The following is a 23,694-nucleotide window of genomic DNA, read 5'->3' on the forward strand; positions in this document are numbered from 1 at the left end:
ATAAGCTGTTATTGCAATATGTGACATTTTGCAATTGGTATTGCAATTGAGTTACATCATATATGCCTATCAAGTTTAAAATTACACATAATGGCCATCATTAAATCAAATATTGTTAAAATCTTTTTTTTCTTTCATGTCAATTTTTGTTTTCATTTAATGTACCGCCTCTGGGACAGGGGCCTGTTTCACAGTTTTGATAAGGTATGAGAATGAGGTTACAGGGTAGTGCTGGTGATTTCGGATATGTCCACAAAATATCAGTGTACATCAGTAAAAACCCTCAGGGTAAGACTGCCTCCTTCATATAAATCATTACTGGGAGTTTTTTGCACGCAGTCCCAAATCCAGTTATAAATACATGTGTATACAGACTTTAATGATTACATGATTTAGTATCTTTTTCTAACCTGAAAAAAAAATGTGACTGAGGCAACATTGTGATCACAAGTACTTTATTCAGGCACTTTTTACTGGAAACATTTCTCTGGACAAGCCTAGAATGATATGTATGAACATCAGGAGGAATTTCTTCTCAGTGATACCACGGTATGCACAGTTCGGACGAGCACAAAGTCGAGGAGCACTTAACACTGATGAATACAAAACAATACAAACAACAAGGTACTGTAATTTTTATTTAACAGGTAGTGTTTATCTATATTTGGCCAATAGTTTTCAACTAAATAAAATTGACTAATCCTCGCAGTTTCTGATATCTGCCTAATAGATAAATAAAGATACGTTACAATGTTAGATAATCTTACAGTCTAAAAATGGAGATTAGGCAAGGTCATTATCTGGTTACTAATGTAAACAGATACATTTTAATTTCTTGCTCAAAGCACAATTATATTCATGGACACTTCATGTCATAGGCAGCTGTGTAAAAGCATTGAGACATTCTGTGGTGGTGTTTAAACATTCAGAAATGTGTGTCTATATATATATATATATATATATATATACTTTCTTTTGAACTCCTATTATACCAACTGTAACACTTAGTGGCACCAGTTTTCATTCACATACATGTTGTGTATACTGCTGCTGAAAGGAGTTGGGAAAAAATGGTCCAAGTAACAAAAAGTGGGTTTTTGTCACCAAAAAAAAAAAAAAAAAATCTGGACAGAACTAAAACTGACAAAAAATAAAACTGCTGCAAATTTCAGTGTTAGGATAAGCACTAATTTTTACATTTCGAGTGTTTGTTTTTAACATTTATCTGAGGAACGTTAGTTATGTAGATAAACAAACAGCTTACATCCTCTTGAAAGATCAGGCTGCAGATAAGGCAAACTATTTTACATTTACCAAGTAGCTGCTCAGTGTTCCCTTATTCGTTTTTCGTGTCACAATGCAAAGAAAAGATAAGCAGTAAGGCTTGTTGTGAGAAATTAAAGCCATGTGCCTGAAAAACAGGATCATTGGATGTCAAGTCCTATTTTGCAGAATGTGATCGGGTGCGTGTTAAGGACTAAGACAACTTTTCAGCATTTCACATTCATTGTTACCTTGGATGGAAGATCAAACACTGAATTGTAAGAAAATCTAGTCACATAATACTCTATTCTGACTGATGTTTCATTTGTTCAAGCGAGGTTGTTTCTTCTTCTATAAATATTTACAATTATCTCTTACAAAAATCCTACTTCTTGAAGAATTAATGGTGAGCTTCACTTAAAACCACAAAGTTAAGAATTACAAGAGACTCCACAAACTTACAGTACAAACAAGTATACAGTACAAGCAGCAAATATACAAATATAGAAATGTATTCTGAGGTTTTTGCACCCCCTTTGACACGTTAATGCCAGATTTTGTCAGAAACCACACATGTATAAAAATATAGACAATGCTTTTGTACAAAATATTGACATCGTTTATGAATCTCCATTCAAATGTGCAAATTAACACTGATCAACAAAAGCATATGTTTATTTGATGCACAAATGCAGGCACACGCACACACACACACACACACACACACACACAGACACACACACACACACACACACACACACACACACACACACACACACACACACACAAGGCATAGTCCTTTTTTGGCCTGCTAGTGATGTATTTTTTTCATGAAAAAGCACCACATCTTCAGCTATTTGGACTTGTTGATATAACATTGTGTACTTCTCTTGAGAAAACAGAAGAGAGAATAGCATTGCCTCATTTCAGGTTGCAGCCTCTGTGGTCATACAGTAGAACAAGATTAGAACAGCAGTGATTCAGCTCAGTTCACCCTTTAAAATTTAAATCCTCAGCTCTGCCTCTTCACTGTGTTCCAAATTATGTTCAGTTGTGCTGATCACGGAGGCAGAGGGGCCCTGTGAGACACTGAAGGGTGTAATTGCAGGCGAACGTGCTGCCAGTGGTGAGAGAGACGGGGAGAAACTTGGAGACATCGCGATTGACGAGATGGATCCCTCAGCGCTGATGGGCGATCTTCGTAAGGAAGCCAGATTTGGGAACGTCCTCCCTACGGCAGGCTTTGGATGTACAGTTTTGGCCCCAGGGTGGGCCACAGAGGTTATGAGAGGTGGAGGGTCAATTCTTGACTCTGCTTTTGCTTTGTGATAAAATGACCTGCGAGGATGAGGAGGCGCAGTTTCATCTTTTAAACGTGCTATTTCAGTAAAGACATTAGCTAAAGGTTGAAACTGGGGACACCAGTTTAGTAGGTAGTCCCAGTTATAGCTGCCCCTCAGCTCCTCATCACTGGCCACAATGGCTGTGAGGGAGCCATCTGCGGAGGGCTTTCCGTCCTCGGGGAAAGTGTAGTCTTTAGGGCGGGAGATGCTGAGTCCTCGTCCCACACCTACATACCCGCACCCTTCGTCCCTGTAGATTGGCACCTGGCCAGCTAACAAAGTACTATTGACACTGCCCACTTTCTTTCCTTTGAACCAATCAATAGAAGGCTCACAAGACACATCTGATAGTTGATCAGCATCCTGCTGGATTCCGGAGTCTGGACCTCGGGCAGAGATGTGCTCCTGCATTGACGAGGAGATGCTTGACACTCTGGGATATTCATTAATCATCCTGATCTCATCATCCTCTGCTGCCTCTGCCTCGGCAGAGCCTCGACCACTGGAGTGAGAAGGATCCAGGGATCCGCCACGGGTGTACGGACCCCCACTAGTTCCTCTTTGATCAGCTGTGTATCCAGGAAGCGCCTGATGGTAAATCATTTCATTGGCTGCTAATTTTGTTTCCTCAAACTTGTGCAGCAGGGTCCCTGACATTGGTGTTCGTTCGTGTGTCTTTTTCTCCTTCTTCCGACGTCTTAACTTAACAAAAAATAGTGCCACAGCAATTGTTATTAGTATGACTATGATCCCAAGTGAAACTGCAATGACACTAACGAGCAACATGTTCACATCTCTGGTGAGACCAAAAGATGTATGGGTAACATCTATGGTAACTTTGGCCACTGATATGCGAGACGTCTCCAGAGGGCTGTGAGCGCTCACATCCAGTGTCATTAGACGTAGCTCTCTTTTAGAGCGACTCATGTGTCTACTGTAGCTATCCGTTTTTAAAGAAATCTCTCCAGTTGATTTATTGACTTCAAAATAAGGCGAGTGGTCTGCTAAGGAGTAGAGTACAACACCATCTACACCCCCATCCTCATCTCTGGCTTGCACTTTGCCAATGACCTGACCCTTCTTTGCTCCCTCAGGCACTTCAAATAAGAACTCCGAAGAGGTGAAAACGGGATCATATTCATCCTCCCCCGTAACATAAACCTTCACTGTTACAGTAGCAGAATAGTTGCCTGCATCCACAGCCATGGCCACAAACTGGAATGAGTTTATCTTCTCAAAGTCAAAGGAAGAGCGGGTCCGTAATTCACCTGAAGTATGATTGATGAAGAAGCCCTCTTTTCCTTCTTTAAAGGAGTCTAACATGTAGTACCTTAGCTGTCCAAAAACCCCTCTGTCATGGTCAATTGCATGCAGCATGGTAACTAAGGCATTCTGGGGTTGGTTTTCCCTGATGCTTGCAGTTACTAGATTGAGGGGAAAGAAAGGCCGGTTATCATTGATGTCCTTCACTTCTATACTGACAGGGGCCAAAGCAAAGTGTCCTTGGCCATCAGTGGCCTGGACGACAATCAAATGGGACAACTGTGTCTCGCTATTCAGAGGTTTCTGCAGCCTCAAAGCTCCAGTCCACTGGTCTACATGGAAAAGATCTGTCTTATCTCCTGAGCTTATAGAGTACTGGACCTCACTATTTGGAGCAGAATCTGGATCTGTGGCAGATAAATGCAAGATCTCAGTCCCTGCTGCCGTACCCTCACTCAGAATCACACTGTACTCTGTTCGGCTGAATACTGGAGGGTTGTCATTGGCATCTGTAACACTGATAATGATAGGAACGCTGGAGCTACGCTGAGGGATTCCACGATCTGACACCACAACCGTCAGGTTATAAGTTGGTACCGCTTCAAAGTCCAGCTTCTCTACCAGGATTAGACTCCCGACTGTCTGGAAGCCCCGCCCCTCCAAGAAGCGCACGCTGCTCTCAATCTGGAAGGCATTACCCGAGTTGCCACTGGCAATAGCAAAATCAAAACCACAGTTATCCCGTAACAGGTCTCCATCCACAGCTTCTAATGTCAGAACAGTTGATCCAGGAAGGCCGTCTTCAGACACAGTGGCTCTGTACTCTGACTGATGGAAGATGGGGGCGTTGTCGTTTATGTCAGACACTTGAACATGCACAGTGGCAATGGCTGAAAGGGATGGAGTACCCTGGTCTCGTGCCTCAATCACCACCAGAATGGAGGGATTCTCGAAGTCAAACTCAGTCTTTTGTTTAGTAAATAGAGTACCTGCGAAGAAGCAGAGAGTACCATCATAAGAAGGCCAACGTAATTTTAGGTCTTTCTTTCACAACCCATCATATTACATATCAGTGCTGGTTAGCTCTTACACAGTAATGAATGACTTAACTAAAAAAGTAAATTACAATTACATTTTGTAAACACTGTGGCAGATTTGGGTACACACTGTTTGAGGGAACATTATTTCAGGCAAATGGAAATGTTTTGAGGACAGGAGAAAGTATAGTTAGAGTAAAGAAAAAAAGTCCCCTTTTATGACGCACTTATTTTTAGATGCTATCTCAAGCAAAACATCTGAGGCAAATAACATTCGATTTGGTTTTCAATTACTTATAATGAAGAAAATGATTAAATATTTTGCAATACTCGTTGCAAATATGTCCAAACCCCAAATGAGCATCCAAGGAGCGCTTTAGGGAATGGCATTTTTTTAATGAAGTATAATTAAGGGGCTCTTAAACTCTGGTTAGAGTGTAGTTATAAACAACCATAAATGCAGTGCAGAGAGTAATCATACCATTGACTGGGTCAATGTAGAAGACACCTTTCGTTGATGACATGACTCTGTAAGTAATTTTCCCATTGTCCCCGGAGTCACGGTCAGTGGCTGTTACGGTGACGACTGCGCTGCCTGCAGGGAGGTGCTCTGATACAGCCACCTGATAAGAAGCACATTAAATGAAAACATATTTATCTCCATTACAGATTATTTAACACTTCAACATATATTCCAATAATCTAAAATGTGGTGAAATATGCAGTACCTGATACAAATCCTGGGTAAAGGTGGGGGAATTATCATTCACATCATCCACCAGCACAGTGAGGTTGGCCTCACTTTGATGTTTAGAGTCAGATGAGCGAACGGTCAGAGTGTACCACGTCCTTTCCTCGTAGTCTAGTGGGCCAGTCAGCGACACTCCTCCTCCATAACGGTGAATTCCAAACATGCCTTGGCTGCTTGCATCTAGGTGTAACGTGTAGGAGAGGGCTGGCCCCGAGTCCACATCATTTCCTGTTACCTGGGTGATTATTGTGCCAATGAGAGTATCTGTATGTGTGAAGACAAAGAGCAGATATTTAGGTGCAGCTAAAATGAAACACAGAGTGTCTTGGTTTAAAGAAAAAAAAAACTTTATAAAGAAATATCCGGTTCTGGAAAGCCTTGAACTAATAGACAGGAAATGAATGGAGGAGGAACTTGGCCATAGCTTGTTTCATCAAAGGGTCAGACTTTTCTCACTGAGCCCTGCTGAGTGAGCTGCCAGGGAGTGTGATGTGAGGCTTTATGATAAGATCACTGGGCTAACTTCCACTGTGAAGCTGACTTACCCTCAGGCACTCGAATCTTCTGAGGCAGGGGAATCATGGGACTGTTGTCATTGAGGTCAATGATGATCACAGTGAGGGTGGCAGAGCCAGCGAGCCGTGGGGTTCCCCGGTCTGTTGCCGTAACAACAAGCCTGGAGCGACAAAATTAATGTCAGCTTTTTAACTTTTAAACTTTCTGAACCCTGTTACACAATTCTTGGTCCCCAAAGCCCACATTGAACAGCCTGTTTTTGTCTGGATGTTTTTCTTTCTTTCTGCATGTGTGTGTGTGTGTGTGTTTTACAATACACAGAAGTGCCTGAAAGTCATTTTAAATATTAATAAAACAATACGTTTAAAAATATTATCTGCAGGGGATACATGATTTTCTCATAACACTGAAAGGCTGTGATGCAAAAACATGCAAAATCTACTTTTCTCTTTCTATAACAGAAAGAATTTTCTGAGTGGGACTTCAAAATTTGAGTCAAGTTTGCAGTAGCAATATAAAATCCAAATGAAAGTCAGGTGAAACAGTGCAACTCATTTTTAAAACATTGGATTTTTCAAATCAAAATATGAACATAAAATGAGCAAAACTATAAAAACAAGGAAAAGTTGACAAGCAGAGGAAGTTTACATTCTAACTGTAACAGAGTCTAAATATGCATGTGGATTAGCTGACAGGAAACTCATGCCAACATGTGGTTACAAACAAACAGAATAAAATCAAGACTCACTTCGTTTGGGTCCAGATTTCCCTGTCCATTATGGCTGCAGTGGTAACGCTTCCAGTCAGTGGGTCTATCTTAAACAAGCCACTCATGGATGATGACCTGATAGAGTAAGTCACCTGACCATTTTGACCCTGGTCCCGGTCGTCTGCAGCCACCTGAGTGAATTAACACCCCATTTTGGAAACATAAATATAGAAACATTTGCAGCAGCTGTTTTAGTGTAACTCGAACTAGTGAGCAATATTGGACTTGGAAGTCAATAGTTAATAAAAATGGGCTATATGGTTCTGGCTTCATGGCACAAGTGATTATACAGTAAATTCTTCTGGGACACTGAGATCACATGAAATTGAAAAGTCAATCCTTTGCAGCACTAAAACTATCCAGTTTTCTGATGCTTGAGAGTTTTTATTCTACAGCTTCACATTTAAACAGCAGCCAAGCATAATAAACATTTGGGGGAAAAGCTACTGCACCTGGATAATGGGAAAATCGTAGCCTTGTGCCTCCCTAATGTAGGCTACATAGTTCTGGAGTTGGAAGCGTGGCAAGTTGTCATTTACATCCTGAAGGATTAAGTTGACAGCCATGTAGGAGCTAGAGGATGCTGTCTCAGCTTTCACCACAAGGCGGAGTTTTGGGGTCTCCTCAAAGTCCAGTCCTTCAGATTTCTGGACCCATATTTCACCTAAATCACAAAAGTATCAATGACTCACTTTCTACATTTCAAAAATATAGCCTTGTAATGTGTACTGCCATCTTACCAACCATTGTACTGCCAACACTTACCAGTAATTGTGTTTATTCCAAAGGACTGCAATTTATTGCCACTGAATATACTGTAGGTGATCCCATTTTTAGAGCCATCTGGGTACTGGGCCTGAGCCTGTGTTACTACTGTGCCTAGAAGATGCAAAACACACTATGTTGATACATTTCATTTATACTTCTTATTTCAAATGTATATTTACACTCTTTGAATTACAATGTTAAAGATTTTAAATCACTTCAACCTTTAGCAGCGTTCTCTTGCAGGCTGACATCTCTTGCTGTGCGAGAGAAGCGAATCCCACTGTAGCTCTGCTCCTTTATGTAAATGATAACCACTCCCAGGGAAGATTGTGCTGGGTTCCCTTGGTCCATGGCCTGAACTATCAAAGTCCGTTGGCTTTGGGTCATGGTCTGCAGCTTCTCTGTGGCCTGGATTTCTCCTGTCAGTGAGTTAATGGTGAACCCCCTGACAGGGTTGGCGAAACGATAAAAAACAGAGCCATTAGCTCCAAAGTCTTTGTCCTCTGCTCTCATAGTGGCCAAAACTCGACGATTAGAGACACTACTGGCGGAGACATTCACAATAAGTGGGTCCTGAATGAAGAACGGAGCATTGTCGTTCACATCCTGAATATAGATCGTCACCTGAGCAGTAGAGTTACGTGGGTTCGCAGGGGAAGAATCGGTGGCACACACCTCAAAAGTGTAAGAAGCTGTTCTCTCTCTATCTAGGGGGGATGCTGTGATAATGCGACCTGTGTTTTGGTCTATCATGAACATGCTCTGGGAGCCATGGCTCAGAAAGTACAGCACTTGGCTATTAGGACCATGGTCCAAATCAATGGCTTTCACCTCCAGGACGAGTGACCCAATGGGAACATCTTCCAAAATTTCTGCTGTGTAGCTGCTGCTCTGAAATTGGGGGCTATGATCATTGATGTCCAGGACTATCACTTCCACAGTGGCAGTGCTGCTAAGTGCAGGGTGGCCCTGGTCCTGAGCTATCACTGTTAAACTGTACCCAGGCCTCTTCTCCCGATCAAGGGGCCGTGAGGTGGACAGGACACCTGACTGGCCATCCAAGCGGAAGTCTCCAGATGGATCTCCAGCTGCAAATAGAGCGATAGCAAATGGCTTGTAAACATCCGAAACGATGTACGATCATTTAAAACATTAAATCAAAAGAAGTTCTCACCTGTAATTTTGTAGTTTATCCTGCCGTTGTCTCCCGCATCCTGATCAGTGGCTCGAAGGGTGAACAGAGGTAGTGCTTCCAGGTTTTCAGGCACCTCTATGCTGTAGTAAAGACGTCCAAAGACAGGGGCGTTGTCATTAACGTCAGTCACCTTGATCCTCACAGTTGCTTTAGCATAGTTCGGTGGAAGGCCTCCATCTTTTGCAGACACTGCCAGAACATAAAAAAAGCACACTATAATTTTTCGTAGTAATTCATAATTTAAATATTATTATTATGTATCAGATCAGGCATTTTTTGTAAGGCTGTAGAACAATCAGATGACAGTACCTGTGACAGTGTAGTATTCCTGAAGCTCCCTGTCCAGAGACTTAGTAATCATAATCACACCTGATACTGGGTTGATGCTGAAACCCTCCTGTGAGATACCGTCATATGTCACCTGACCATTGCTTCCTACAGAGAAACAAATTCTATTAAAAATGGCCTGTAAAAAAATAAAATAATCAAAGAATGTCGGTGAAGGTCACAGAGTTCCATCCTATAACTTGTAGATTATAATGAAAAAAATGCATTTACAACATGTTTCAAATTCTCTTCTAATAGCTTGTATACTTATTTGTTTGTTTGTCATGAGGCTTGCTGTATAAGCATTTGGCAGCGAGAGCCCTCCCTCAGGCGTCTGTGTGCCAGATCGCGTGCTACGAGAAAGCAGCCTGGCAACCTCACCTGTTTACTTCACTAATTGCTTTTGAGGAGAAAGTTTATAATCCTTCTACTTTATGTGCTTCTGACTAAGTCTGGGAGAATGCATGCTAACCCCCCCCTCCTCATGTAGTCCTTATGCAATTAAAAACAACTGTTAATGTCTCTAATGTGAACACATAGTCAGCACATGATGGCTAAGGGGAATTAAAAGCAGCACAAATATGATATGACAGATCAAATCCCTGCACATTATGAATCAGACCTTGGTCCAGATCAGTGGCAGACACTGTCAGCACACTGGTTCCTGGAGGTTGGTTCTCCGACATCTCTACTTCATACTGGCTCTGCTCAAACCAGGGCACCTCATCATTAACATCGATCACATGCACACACAGCAGCTGGATGGACGAGTGCTGGGGTATCCCATGATCCTCAGCGATTACTGTGAGGTTAAAGATGTCCTGCTCCTCGCGGTCCAGAGGTTTGAAAATAGACAGAGAGCCTGTAGGGAGATGAATGAAGGGTGAAATATGAGGAGAGATTTCCTCTACGTGTGTACTTTATTATAGCCTGGTTAAAAGAGACAGTTACACAATTACGGTATGAAAGCAAGTCATCAAAGGCAATAAAAAACACTGCTTGCCATGATTGTGTTTGTAGTCAAGTTATTTAAAAATCAAGTGTGAAAACTTGCCGTGTGAGGGCCAAATCAGTGCTAATCTCCTCCACACACACACAGCTCTGCCTACCTGAGTGCTACCACCACCACTGCTGTAACAGCCCAAACGGTCTGGCCACAGTTTACGAGATTTTCCACTGGAGAATGCCGCAGCCATCGTGAAAGAAGCAGTAAACACACACTCTAGACACGCAACAGCCAGGCCTGCCGTGCTCCATAGGAATTAGAGGCACCCTAGCCTTTTCATTATCCTGCCCTAAGAGGGTAGAACTTGCATTGATTTAATTTCAATTTCATGCTTTAAAATGAAATGCAACTGTTAAAGAAAGAGAGGGCCAAGACTGTTTTCCTTTTAACTTTTTTTGTGTGTGTTTGTTTTTCACTTTGTGCCTTTCTAGGATTGAGATAACTTGCCTCTAAGCTTTTAATCTGGTATAAGTTACAGGCTGGAATTTTTCACCTAAATTTGATTCCTCTGTGATCCTACTATATCCCTGGTCACCGATAACACATGGGAAGGGGGAAAAAAATGGAGGGATCTGGGGAGAGTTTTTATTTTGGATGTTTTGTAAGCATCTGTGGGGGTTGGTGGCGCCAACGCTGTGGACTGCAGTGCATGTGCGAGCGGAGGTTGCTCAGACAACAAACACATCTCTCTTATTTGATATGGCAAAGCCATTTATCAAAATTTGATGGGTTAATCCCTGAATGGTGTTGTCTTTTGCAGAGAAGCAGTCCCCCATATCACCAGTAAACTCTCCCTACTTCTCTTGAAAGGAAAATTAATGACCTCCATTCTGACACTGAATGATGAGAATGTGTCTCACACTGTGACTTTACAGATTTATAATAATCGCCTGATAGTTCTCTCTATTGTGGTTAGCTGTGACGCCAAGGTAATGAAAACAGATTGTGCAGAGTTGTCGTAGACCTTTGGTCACTGACCCCAAAACGGGAGCAAACCAGGTGCACAAAGGATTAACTTGTCACTATTCTAACAAATAACTAGTGTGCATGAAAAGCACTTCAAGATGAGTGCACATACTGGGCTGAAGCAGAAGTGACATGCATGACAGACGCTGAATGTTTCCATCCCCAAACTGCTCCAGGAGGCATCCTGGTTGGCGACTTGAAGGCGAGGGCGGAGCAAATGTTGACACGTGTCTCAAACACCACAACAAAGCCCACAGGACCAAATGGCCCAAGGTCAGCGCTGACTAAGTGACATACTCTAATGCAAGCACACAAACACATATGTGCATGCCTACGCACACACATACACACGTGCGTACACATAAACACGCGTAACTGATCCCTCCTCTAATGGTTCCCAGAAGCCTGAGCAGGAGGTTCTTTGGTCTTTCATGGGAATAGATCCACAATAACAGATGATGGGTTGCTGTGTGTGCGCGCGTATGCACGTGTACTTGCACATCCTTGTGTGTGTGTATGTGTGTGTTTAATATTTGGCAAGCTGGCCTGTCTGGCCTCCAACTGAGAGAAATAAGTCATGAAAGGTGAAGCAAGAATTGGGCTGACCTTAGAAGTAAGCAGATTATTAACACAGTTTGTGTGTGTTTATAGAAAGTAAGGTTAGGTGAATGTTGTGTGGGGTCGTGTAGAGTAGTGAGTATATATGCAATGCAAAGTGAAATTTAGAAGGAGATTCTGATGCAGATTTGCTTGTCTGGTTAAACTGAAAATATTTCATCTTCAGCAAAAGATTTCCATGACACAGTAGTGCTTTAGTTCTAGTTTTACAGCCTAGCAGGGCAGAAAATACAAAGAGAAACCTGAGAAACTGAAGCCAAAAGTTTTAGTATAATGATAAGTAGAAAAAAGAAGCAGAAAGATGAGGAAAACAAGTAAACAGCATAAGAGATTTGAAATCTTACTCATTATAATCTTCGAACTGTTTGTATTTGCACTTAAATAAATATTTTTAAAGTAGACTATTCTATTAATCATAACAACTCATAGTTGTGATCAGTAGCTATCCCAGCTAACACTGGGTGGAAAGCAAAGTTCACAGTCATCGCCAGAGCTAACTTATGAAGATATAAAAAAAAATCAGCTTTCCCTTTCGGGGTATTTTTGAAAAAGATAATGGCGAGACAGCAGTGGCACCTTAGGGCAGGAGCCCTGTGATCCTGACATATCACTGGTCACTGAGCACAAAAAAGTAGCAAAAAAACATTCTGTTCATTTATTTTTCTACACCTTAACTTCAATTGCACACCCATCAACAAAGTGATTAATGTCAAATATACGACAGTACAGCCCTAATAAGTAGTGAATGCAGCGTGTATGTCAAGACCTTTCCTGTTTTTGTGTAATTGCAAGGTGAAATCAAAATGAATTTGCATGTATACAATGACCTTTGGGTGTTAAAAGCTCTTTCTGTTGTGGATTGTGACAAGAAAACTGATCTAAAGGATGTAAATTAGCTATGCATGAAAAACAGCATTTAGCTCAGAATTTTATTTTGTGCTTAGCAGAATGAAGTACATAGAGAATAAAGCCTGGCTTTGGGCTGCACTTACCCGTACTAGGGTTGAGACTGAATGTCCCTGCAGTGTTGCCTGATTGAATTCTGTAGGTCACTCTACCATTCTCCCCTTGGTCTGCATCTCTGGCCATGACATACAGCACTACAAAGCCCACTGGCTGGTCCTCCATCACACTGACAGCTGTTGGCGATATGAACACTGGTGGATTGTCATTCTCATCGGTCACATACACCCTTGCCGTGACAGAACCCCAGCGCCTCTGGCTGGCATCAGGAGCAGAATCTGTTGCTTTTACAACCAGGATGAGGTTTGGAGTGACCTCGTAGTCCAGCTTCTGGCCCAAGGAGAGAACCCCAGTTGATGGGTCGAGGGTTAATAGACCAGGGGTATTTGGCCACTGTTGTATTATGGAATACACCAGTTTGCTGTTGGACCCACTGCCATCCTTGTCTGTGGCCTGGAAAGTATAGACAGAGGAGCCAGGATCCATGCTCTCAGAGATGACAATTGTGATGGGGTCCTCTGGGAACTGAGGAGTGTGGTCATTACTGTCCTCTATGTCGATGTCCAGGTGGACAAGAGTGCTGCTCGGAGGGGCCTCAGAGAAGTCATCCACTTCAATTTGCAGATTGTAGCGCGAGTCTCGTTCATAGTCAAGAGGACGAGCCAAGTAAACGTCCCCAGTCAGACGATCCACAACGAATGTGCCATCTCTGTCCGTACCCCCCACCACTGTGTAGGTCACCTTGTCGTCCTCTACGGTTCCTCTATCATGGAGACGGACCGAGCCAATAACAGACCCGGGCTTGGCCTCCTCCACGGAGTTGAAAGTTATGGAGAGTGAATTCTTCTTGGTAGCAGGTCTGTTAATGCTGATAACCTGCAGTAAAGCAACACATTGCATTTATATTTAACGGCACAGCAACATGGCAGCAGATCTAATGCTTCACTCAAATGCCCAGTGGCAACTTAAGTTTGCAATTTTCAATACAGAACGAAAATATTTTATGGATTTTAGGCAAAGTGGAAACAGACTTTGTCCTCTCCACACTGAATGTGTTCACGGGGAATAAATGAAACCACTTACAAAAGGTTTTTATAGACTTCAATAACATGGCTGCTAAGATTAATCTGACATCTGTTTGGATGCCAAGAAATATAATAGATGATAAAAGTGCTGCAATCAGAAAAGGAAGTGTTATAAGGGCTTGAATTTAGTACTGAGGAATACTGCGGTACTGTATATAGTTTTACACTTCTTTTGACGAGCAGTTCGAGTATCTTCAAAGACTACAACCTTATTATTTCTCTTCTGAAACATTGTTTAAATAAAACATGTTTTTTCCCTTTGATACATGCATGTACTGTGAAAATTTAAGCAGCTGTGAAAGGTAAATGAGCATGGAGAGGCTTTATTGATGAAATTTTAATCGAAATTACTAACCGTGTTTTGTAACCTGATTGGCCAATCTGGATACTCAGCAGTGTATCCTACAGCACAATTCCCACACTAAGTAGGCACTCAAAAATATGCTGTGCTTGCTGACAAGCTGTAAATTGGTTCCACATTAGATGGAAAAGAAGTGTTCCAAAAATAAATTGGAATAGGCCTATCCTATCATCGACAGAATTAAATAATCATTCAGAAAAGATGATTAAAGGAAATTACACAAATACGTCACAAGGCAAGAACAACACTGCACTGTTTAATCCAATTAACTAATAATTATGACTTCCATTTTTTGTTATTGGAAAAGAGGAAAAATTGCGCTGGCGCTGACTGGAGCTGTTTATATAGGAGCTCAATTTTCCTGGAACCTATAAATCTACGTTCCTTCCAGAGTTCTTCCATTGTGTCTTTTTCTGTTCTATATTAAATATTAACACGAATTACCTTTAATGCTGTGTTTTATGTTGAGTGTATAGCCTTGCTGCTCCTTGCAAAAAGGGCTACTGTATTAAAAAAGTGTTGAAGTCATTGAGTATGACCTTGATCATAGACGTCTACAGCTGGCCCTCATCACGAGCCAGCTGGGAGTATTTGATTCAGATCCACTTTTCCATTTCAGATAGAAATTTCCCTTTTGAAAATTCACAGGGGAAGAAAAGGGGAGGGGATGGGAGGGGACCTTGTCAGAAGTGAGGCTGATATGTCTGCAACTAGTTCGAGGGGCCCAGGGACGCAGATCCTCACAGCCCCGAGTCTATTCTTTGATATCAAATAGGTGAGTAGAGTGGGTGTTTGTGCTGGCAGTGGTTCCAAAACACAGTCTGACCTGAATGGTGAGGGAGCAGGAGGTGCTGCGAGGGGGCAGTCCTCTGTCGGTGGCTGTCACCGTCAGAGTGTACTCAGCCCGTTCCGAGTGGCTGAGAGGGGATGACGAACGCAACTCGCCAGTGTTTGTGTTCAAAGAGAAGCGCTCAGCTCTGGGACCTAGAAGAGACAGAGCACACCCGAACTTCAGATGAGAAGTGCATAGGAAGCCTGAACACACAAACACAAACATTAAATTGAATCCACTTTCAACAGTATACAAAAAAAAGAAGAAAAGCATGAAAAAATTAAAAAAGACTGGAGGAAGATACATTTCTTTCAATGTCTCTATAAAGTACCTGACAAAGAATAGACTATTGTGCCATTCTCCCCTTCATCAGGGTCTTTGGCTTGCAGTGTACCCAGTACAACCCCAGAAGGCTGACCTTCCGTCACCTAAGGGTTAAATAACCAGATTTTCAGTGCAGCACTCTATGATAGCAATTTATTTTCTGCCAAACAACATTTGTGCTCTTTCGACATTACCTGAATTATGATGTTTTTCCCTGACTGACTGTGGATGAAAACAGGGTCGTTGTCATTTTCGTCCAGTACAGTGATGAAAGCGGTGCCTGTGGCGCTACGAGGGGGTGAACCTCCGTCTTGTGCCACCACCACCAGCTGGTAACTAGACTGCTGCTCTCTGTCCAGAGTCATCCTTGTGCTGATCTCACCTGGGGACACAAGTAGATAAATGAGAGGGATTTTATGCACAGGCACAAGTCCACTGGAATAATGATGAGTCTTAAGAGCCAGCCGGCTTTGATCAGTGACACATAAGTAATAGACATGAACAGTGTGCAGATTTGTTCGTACACAGACGGATAGAAGATTTTTGAAAGGTTGGCAGATGCTCTAGAGACTCACAACTCTGCTAGAAGCTGATCACAAATCAGAGCCCGAGTCTCCACCTACAGACTAGCAGGCTCAGCAGGCCAATTAGAACTCAGCAGGATGCTTAGTGCTGCTGTCACCGTGATCTAACTAATTTATGACAGTGGCAGAGGGGCAACCTCAGTCTCTCATCTTTTAGAGATGTCTCTCTGACTTGACTAAATTGTGTTTTTCCACATGCTTTTCATTCATGAAAAATGAATTTTTTTGGTTATTTGAGCTTAGTTTGACTATAACACAATTTTACAGACAGATAAAATGGACATAATTAAGCTGATCAATTTAAATTTCCAGGTCAAGCATGTGCCAGTATCTTCAAAGGCTGATCCTCTGCAAAGCCTTGGAGATCAATTAAACAAATAATATCAGCTTCCTTTCTCATGTTATCTCCTCTGTCACTGGTGAACTAATGTTTTTGCATGCCAGTTCTGTTCTTTAGGCATTTCTCTTTTTAAAAAAAAAAATCAAATTTTTATGCCTTCATTACCTTTTTTTGTATAAATATGCATATTTGTATGGTTGCTTATTAAAATTAAACTAATCAAGCCACATTTAAACACTTAAGTCTAACTGACTAATCTCAGTGGATAAAATTTTCAGTTAACCTGTGTGGGTGTTAATCTGAAAGTGACGGTCAGGATGCAGAAAGCGGTAAGCGAGGCGTCCGTTGGGGCCGCTGTCGCGATCTGTGGCCAACACGTGACCAAAGCCTGTTCCCGGAGGCAGGTTCTCTCTCACAGCCATGAAGACCCTTTCCTGCGTGAGCCGAGGAGAGTTATCGTTCTCATCAGTCACCGATATCCGCACTGTGGCACTGCCTGTCTTCTTTAACTGTCCATGGCCTGTACTGGCTAACACTGTCAGGAGGTACATGTCCTTGACTTCCCTGTCCAGGGCACTCTTCACAAACAGCCAGCCGCTGTCTGCAGCAATGCCAAAACCTGCAGCATCTCCATCTGGACGTAAATGATATGCCAGGGGACCAAAGTGGCCAGAGGTTGGTGTTTCTCTGTTCAAAGCTCTGACTTGCAGAAAGCGTGTGCTTATTGGAGTTCCTTCTTTTAATTCAACGCGGTATGTGAGGGTGTCAAACACAGGACCCTGGTCGTTCTCTGCCTGGACATGAACCACAAGCATGAAGGTGGCACTCAGCTGGGGTACTCCACTATCCTTGGCGATAACCTGGAGGTCATAACGGGGGGTATTCTCATAAGAGAGGCTCCCTACCAATCGAATCTCTCCACTGCTGCGCTCTACGCTAAAAATCCTCTGGAGTCCATTTGAAGAAGAAAGGTCAAAGGTGAGTTGTCCATTGACTGCTGAGTCTCTGTCCTCAGCTTGGACACGATAAACCACTGTGCCCATTTCTGTATGCTCTGGCAGCAGCAGGGACTCTGAGGATGAGGGCAGGAAAACAGGTGGGTTATCGTTGACATCTGCAATGGTAATGTGGACACGGGTCTGGCCAAAGGCAGGAGGGTTGCCGCTGCGGGCCTGCACCTCCAAATCAAGAGCTGATTGGGCTTCATGATCAAGGGGAAGACTGGTCCTTAGGGCCCCGGTGTCAGGATCAACTGTGAAGTAGCCTGCAGGGTCTCCAGAGCTGATAGTGTAGGAAATATCTCTAGAGATGCCTGAAAGATGTAAAATTACAAAGACAGGTCACTGAATTATAACATTTTTGGGGTTTTTTTTTTACAGAAGAAGTTTCAGATTAAGGTGTCTGTAGTCCGCACCTGTCTTACTGCTGGCCTGGACGATTCCCACAACAGTCCCGCGCAGGACATCCTCTGACACGGTGAAGTAATACTGAGTCTTTTCAAACACAGGCGGAGCCACTAAACCTGCCACCACACTAATGTTAACTCTGGCATTCACTAAGGCAACAAGACCACCACCATCCTGAGCAGAGATAACCATTGGAATGACAGAGTTGGCCTTCCCATAGACAGATCGAGACAGTGAGATCACACCTATAATAGGATTCAAAGATAATACATTAACAGGCAATTTTGACACCACACAATATCATAAATTGTTTGAATTATTTCTATAAATCATTATAAAAGTCCAGAGCAGGAATGGGAAAAATATTTACACCGACCTGTGTCTTTGTTGAGAGTAAAGTATGGAGAAGCCCCTCCAGGCACTGTTTTGTATGTAATTCGCCCATTCTTGCCTGTGTCTGGGTCATAGGCTGTCACTCTGACAACAGATGTCCCAGGGGCACTCTGTGTGCTCAAACTAACAGCATAACTGAGAGGGTAGAAAGTGGGTCTGTTATCATTAATGTCCACCAGATCTACCCTGACATAGGCTACTGAGCTCAGTCCACCCTGCAGAGGAAACAAAAAGCTCTTTTGTTATACCTTCACATATTAAATCATGAACAGTAAAAACATACCTGAAAGCAGGATTTAGGCCACATTAACAGCGCACATAGACCACATTAATGGTGGAAGTAAAAACCAGCAGTAAACCCAGTTAAGATTTCGATGTATGGCGTAGCCTCTAAAATATAGTCCCAGGAGGTTCGCGTAGGGACACAGATTGATAGTTTCCCTTGGGAAAGAGCAATATGTCATGACCCGTGGAGGGTGAGAGGGCTTGCTGCAACCCAAGTCTGTTTCATAGCCTTTTCATTTGCAGAAATACAGTGCAGGCTTTTCATTTGGACCAGGTGGCAAAAACGAGGAAGGCGGCAGTCCAACTTGTTAAAATATTACTGCCTGACAGTTGAGGTATTTTCCTTCTGATTGCTTTAACATGCACGCAGTAATTTTCTTTCATTTTTAACTTTTTCTTTTTTAAGTATTTTTTGGCAGTCAGTGCACAGGATGCTGTACTAACTTAAGTCTACCTACCAAGGAGAACTATTCAAACTTTTTTTTTTTTTTTGGACAACTCAAAAACTCAGTTTTTTCCCTGCACAGTTGGCCACATCTCTGCTCTCCTGTCTATAAGAAAAGCATGGCTGCTGTGTTTATGGGATTATACTGCAGCTCTGTGGATTCATGATTTCAAAGGGCGGTGGCTTACCCCATCTACTGCAGTAACAGTAAAGTCGAAGCTGGCCGGCCCTTGATCTCTGTCTAGTGCAGCAGTAGTGCAGATCTGGCCAGTCTCCTTGCCAATGGTGAATTGAGAGGGAATAGCGCTGTTAATGCCAGAGCCAAGAGAATAGGTAACCAAGCCAAAGGAGCCACTGTCTGCATCTGCCGCAGTCACCTACAGAGAGGAAAACATGCTATGGGTTAAACAGTCCAACATTGCACATTACAATTAAAATTTATTAAGTTGGAAGGGGAATATCTCACTGGATAAACTCAGCAGTTTCCATATTCAATTACATTACTCTAAATCCTCATTAGATCAAAACTAATTTCTATTAGTTGTAAGAGTCAGGACAGTCCACAAACTGAAACAGGAGCACCATACCAGGTGCCTTTGAAAGCATCTTTGGATCCGTTCTTTGTTGTTTATCTGAGCCAGAACATGAGCCAAACAGGCCCTCTGGCAGAAAGAGCTCTGAGGGAATGAAGGGGGGGCAGGAAGGAGGATGACTTCTACAGGCTCTGGGAGGCCTGCCAGTGGGAAAAACTGCCTGCTTCTAGAGTAGTGTGTGTCTGCAAAGGACAGTGACAAGAGCGACTGGGCAATGGTGGGATACGACACATTATACTTTAGTGCAACGCATTATAACCTGATGTGATGTCCCGGTTGCAGTCTGGTCTTAATAATGCTGCACATTTAGAGAAGGATAGAACCACTGGAGCTATAAAAGCAGCTCCCAAGCCATCAGCCATGAAGCCAGTTCAATTACTGTTGGATCTCCCAAGACAGCACAAGGCAAACACACCAATCAGATCAACCCCTGGGTACGAGCAGCATAATTGTTTGCAAGTGTTGGTGCTAGATCGCAGATTAGAGTAGGGTTAAACCTCACAAGTTGATTAGAATTCTTCTTCCTTCCATGTTTTATAAATGAATCCTTTTAGCAAAACACTAATTGGAATAAAATTGAGCTCATATCATGGTCTGGTGCTCCAACGTGTAGCAGCAGGGAACCTCATCTGTGAAAGACGAAGCACTCATCAGAAATATTGCCAAGAAAAATAAGGCAAGCCATGGTTATTATCAAATCCTGACTTTTAAAAAAAGATGTTACTTGCATGGCTGTGAATGGATGGAAATCATTCACTTGAGGTGATGAAGGTTTGTCTGCAATAATTTAGCCTTCATCTCTTTCCTGAGCAGATGGCAGACGGGGGACTCAGCAGAGAGCCCTCTTGACTGTAACTCCTAACAGAGGGTGAGTGGGGTGTTGGAGTGAGAGAGTCGTAAGGCTGGCAGAGATGCAAGCCAAAGAGAAGAAGAATAATAAACCACACGAGGAAAGGGGAAACCAAGAGCAATACGAGAAAAGCTACTCTTTTCATGTGCAAAAGCTGTTGCTTACTTTTTATCATTTAGCAGGGGGGCGCAAGTTATTTATAACAACCCCAAAGATTTATGTGTTTGGTTTACTCATATTTGTGTGATGAGTGTCAGCTGGGGGGAAACTGAAGGAGCACCTTGGTGTGAATATCTGAATGTTGTTAAAGAAAAAGATAGCAGATATGCAACAAGCATTTCCCAGCAGATCTGCAAGAACACATTTCCTCTCTTGTGACTGAACCTTCAACAACCTTTACTGATTGTAGAAGCTATGATTTTCTTTTCCCATTTTGGGCAAAACCTTCTATAAAAACTTTTTTAAAGTACACCTACATACAGTGTATGAAAAAGAAAGAAAAGACAAGAAAAATGCTTTCGGTAAGGTGGCAACAGGAGCTCTTTTAGTCTATTCAGGCTAAACAGCAGTTCACAATGAAATGAGGCTGTTTTTTGAGTTAAAAAAATACCAGCTTGAGTAAAGTGCAGTTATACAGTGTGCACTACCAAAATACTTTTTTAAACCATGAAAACAACCTGTTCCTTGAGTTAACTCTATCATTGGAGACATGCTGTAGATTACAATTTCACTGCTGTGCAGGTTAAATGATACAGAAGGCCATATTCAAAAATAAATTGATAACTAAAATAACAGTGAGCACATCACTACATATAAGCATGAACCATGAAGCTGCAGAAGATCACATACAGAAATGAATAATTAAGCCTAGAGATGCACCAATTAACCGGACAAGTACCAAAATGACTAATTTCGACAAACCAGAGTAATGAGTAAATCGTAAAAAATAAGCGTGGCACAATAAACTGGGTAATTAAAACCCCTACTTACAGTATTTTACCGTTTTTACAGTTGTTTGTTGCATGAGCGCACAGCAGTGGTGGGGAAGGGGATGGTCCCATTAAGAGATTTGATTGGGCAATCCCAGTGTCAGTAATGAAAATGAGCCAGTGTGCTGCTCAAAGTCACTGATTACAAACTAAAAATAAAAGTAGATTAAGATAGATGAATAAGCCAGAAAACATCAGACAAAATTAGATTCAAAAAAGTAATAAATAAAAGCCTTTTCTTTTGGGAGGTTGCATAATGCTACACTTCTGCACTGGTGTCACAGCGAGGAGTCATGCATTATTCATACTTGTTTATGTCCCTTTCATGCATTCTTGGTTTAATTACCATTCTATTCTGCCCTTTTGTACTATATATAACTTCCAGAAAGCACATTAAGGCTTAACCTCAACCACATATGCATATTGTAAATTTTAAAACTGGTAACCAGACAAGTCATTTAACATCTGCTCGATATAAATAGGAATTCTCCACCCAATGCAGCATAGAAAAATACCAGTCTCCACTATATTGTATCCATCATGAATATCAGGTGCCTCTGTTTCAGTTTTCCAGTGACTTTGTACTCTCTCCTCTGGAGTGTATAGGTATTACACAAACTTTATTTTTATTGGATTAAAGTTCAAAAGCAAGAGTAAGCTTAGATCATCACCAGCAGCCAGTAGTATTCTCCCTACACTTCATGTATGTGAGTGAGGCATGATGGGAGCTGTCTTATCAGCAGGCGAAAGGCAACGTTTGGCTGAGTCCTTAGTAAAACAAGCTGGAGAAATCCAAAGATAACTGGGGAACTTTGTGGTTCTCCCATCAGATTCCAGGAGACTTCCAGAGGAGACTTTCTGACTGACTGACTGGCTGTCCAGTCAAGAGAACAGAACTCACAGCAGAGAACATGATTTTGTATATTTATATATAACATGTCCAAATGAAATAATGATCTTGAGGCTTTTTCCTGCTCTATTGTTTTCTGGGCCGTCTAATATCCTAACACTGTGGTCTGGGAAAGAGCCTGGCCTTTATATTCTTTTCAGAAGGCCAGGATTTGGGTGATTTCTATTTTTGGATGTGAAATTTCCCAAAATGCCTTTTCTAATCATTGAATGTGGCTTTTCAGTTCTTGATCATAAATGTATGAGGTTAATGCAAACATATGTATGTGTGACCTTATTTGTCCATAGCTAGTGCTCCCCGCTCCACCTTCATTGTGCAGCCGTGCATAAAAACCACACCGTGGAAAGAACTAGTGCAAAAACCAGTGAGTAAGTGAATGATGCAAAGCTGGGCCCGCTGAAGCCAACAAGGGGTGAACTGAAGGCAATGTAGTTTTTATTCACGCACCCCGTATTTTAGAGTGCCCAGTCAAACAAATCCATCTCACGTATTCCTCAGCAAAACCAGCCAATCAGGACCGCAAGTCTGCCAATCCAAACAGGCCACAAATGACGGAGTGCGCATGTAAATGTTTGCCAACTGGGAAATCATCACACACATCAATCAAACTCTGCATGCACAAGTCCTGTGAGTGTACCTTAGATGCGTAAGCAAAGACACAAACGTACAAACATTGGGAATAAAGCGATTGCTCATCACAGTCTCGTGATGCCTGCAGAGCAAGACAGCAAGATCAAGTTAATTCTGAACTCCGATGACATCAAACTCCAAATATTTTTTTGTATTCTCTTTGCAAACATACAAAACACAGATTAGTATGCAGCAAAACCAGCAGGGGCCCAAATTAAACAAAATACAGCAACAGTTTTAGAAAATACTGGATGACATTTCTAAATCTCTTAAGCTCATATTTATGACTGAGCTTTCTTTTATCTTTCTGGAGTAGTGCTTTTACTTACATATGTTGGCCAGACAGTTGGCGTGGGCTTAAAGAAGTATTGTGTGGATGTTAAACAGGAAAAAGTTTTCATCCTTAGGTTTAGAATAAAGGGAACCTTGTTTAGTGAATGATGAAGATTTATAAAAGGTAAGGGAAATTAGTACTCCACCCACTACATAGATTTCAGCAGGCATATTTATGATGTGGAACTTTCAGAGCAGTGACGCCGCAGTTTCTGACAACCCAGTGAGATTTAGAACAATATTAGACCCAATCACATGCATTTTTCACCAAAACATGGTGAATTTCATTCAAAAATAATATTCAATGACAGCTGTACAGGCATGACAAGTTAAGCTCGTAATAGCAGGACTCACACAGGAGCAATCAGCAGGGTAATGTGATAGATTGATAAAGTGACAAGGAGATCATTAAAGACAGCAGACGCAAAGAGGAAAGAGTAGGCTCAAAGAAGTAAAACGAGTGGGTGAGCTGTAGAAATCTGGACTGAGAAATGCTTTGAGCTTTCACAGCTGGTGCGAAGCCCTGCACACTGCTCTGCCTCTATTGTC

The 23,694-nt window shown here is 42.1% G+C and overlaps 1 protein-coding gene across 1 annotated transcript in view; it reads right to left on the reverse strand.

Annotated features, from left to right (window-relative positions):
- Window positions 1-447: 447 nt before the first annotated feature.
- LOC134640891 (protocadherin-16-like) overlaps window positions 448-23,694 on the reverse strand; it is a 76,689-nt gene continuing 53,442 nt past the window's right edge. The window contains exons 3-21 of the mRNA XM_063492958.1: window positions 19,029-19,217; window positions 18,094-18,325; window positions 17,726-17,962; window positions 16,595-17,623; window positions 15,582-15,769; window positions 15,395-15,491; window positions 15,058-15,215; window positions 12,815-13,661; window positions 9,855-10,094; window positions 9,215-9,340; window positions 8,885-9,094; window positions 7,932-8,798; window positions 7,708-7,821; window positions 7,395-7,606; window positions 6,922-7,073; window positions 6,203-6,333; window positions 5,635-5,921; window positions 5,388-5,529; window positions 448-4,858 (exon numbers count right to left, since the gene is read on the reverse strand). Of these exons, the coding sequence (XP_063349028.1) occupies window positions 2,268-4,858; window positions 5,388-5,529; window positions 5,635-5,921; window positions 6,203-6,333; window positions 6,922-7,073; window positions 7,395-7,606; window positions 7,708-7,821; window positions 7,932-8,798; window positions 8,885-9,094; window positions 9,215-9,340; window positions 9,855-10,094; window positions 12,815-13,661; window positions 15,058-15,215; window positions 15,395-15,491; window positions 15,582-15,769; window positions 16,595-17,623; window positions 17,726-17,962; window positions 18,094-18,325; window positions 19,029-19,217 (8,049 nt within the window). The 3' untranslated portion in view covers window positions 448-2,267. The remainder of the gene's footprint in view (window positions 4,859-5,387; window positions 5,530-5,634; window positions 5,922-6,202; window positions 6,334-6,921; window positions 7,074-7,394; window positions 7,607-7,707; window positions 7,822-7,931; window positions 8,799-8,884; window positions 9,095-9,214; window positions 9,341-9,854; window positions 10,095-12,814; window positions 13,662-15,057; window positions 15,216-15,394; window positions 15,492-15,581; window positions 15,770-16,594; window positions 17,624-17,725; window positions 17,963-18,093; window positions 18,326-19,028; window positions 19,218-23,694) is intronic.

Source organism: Pelmatolapia mariae, linkage group LG14 (assembly GCF_036321145.2).
Source record: "Pelmatolapia mariae isolate MD_Pm_ZW linkage group LG14, Pm_UMD_F_2, whole genome shotgun sequence".
NCBI lineage: Eukaryota > Metazoa > Chordata > Actinopteri > Cichliformes > Cichlidae > Pelmatolapia > Pelmatolapia mariae.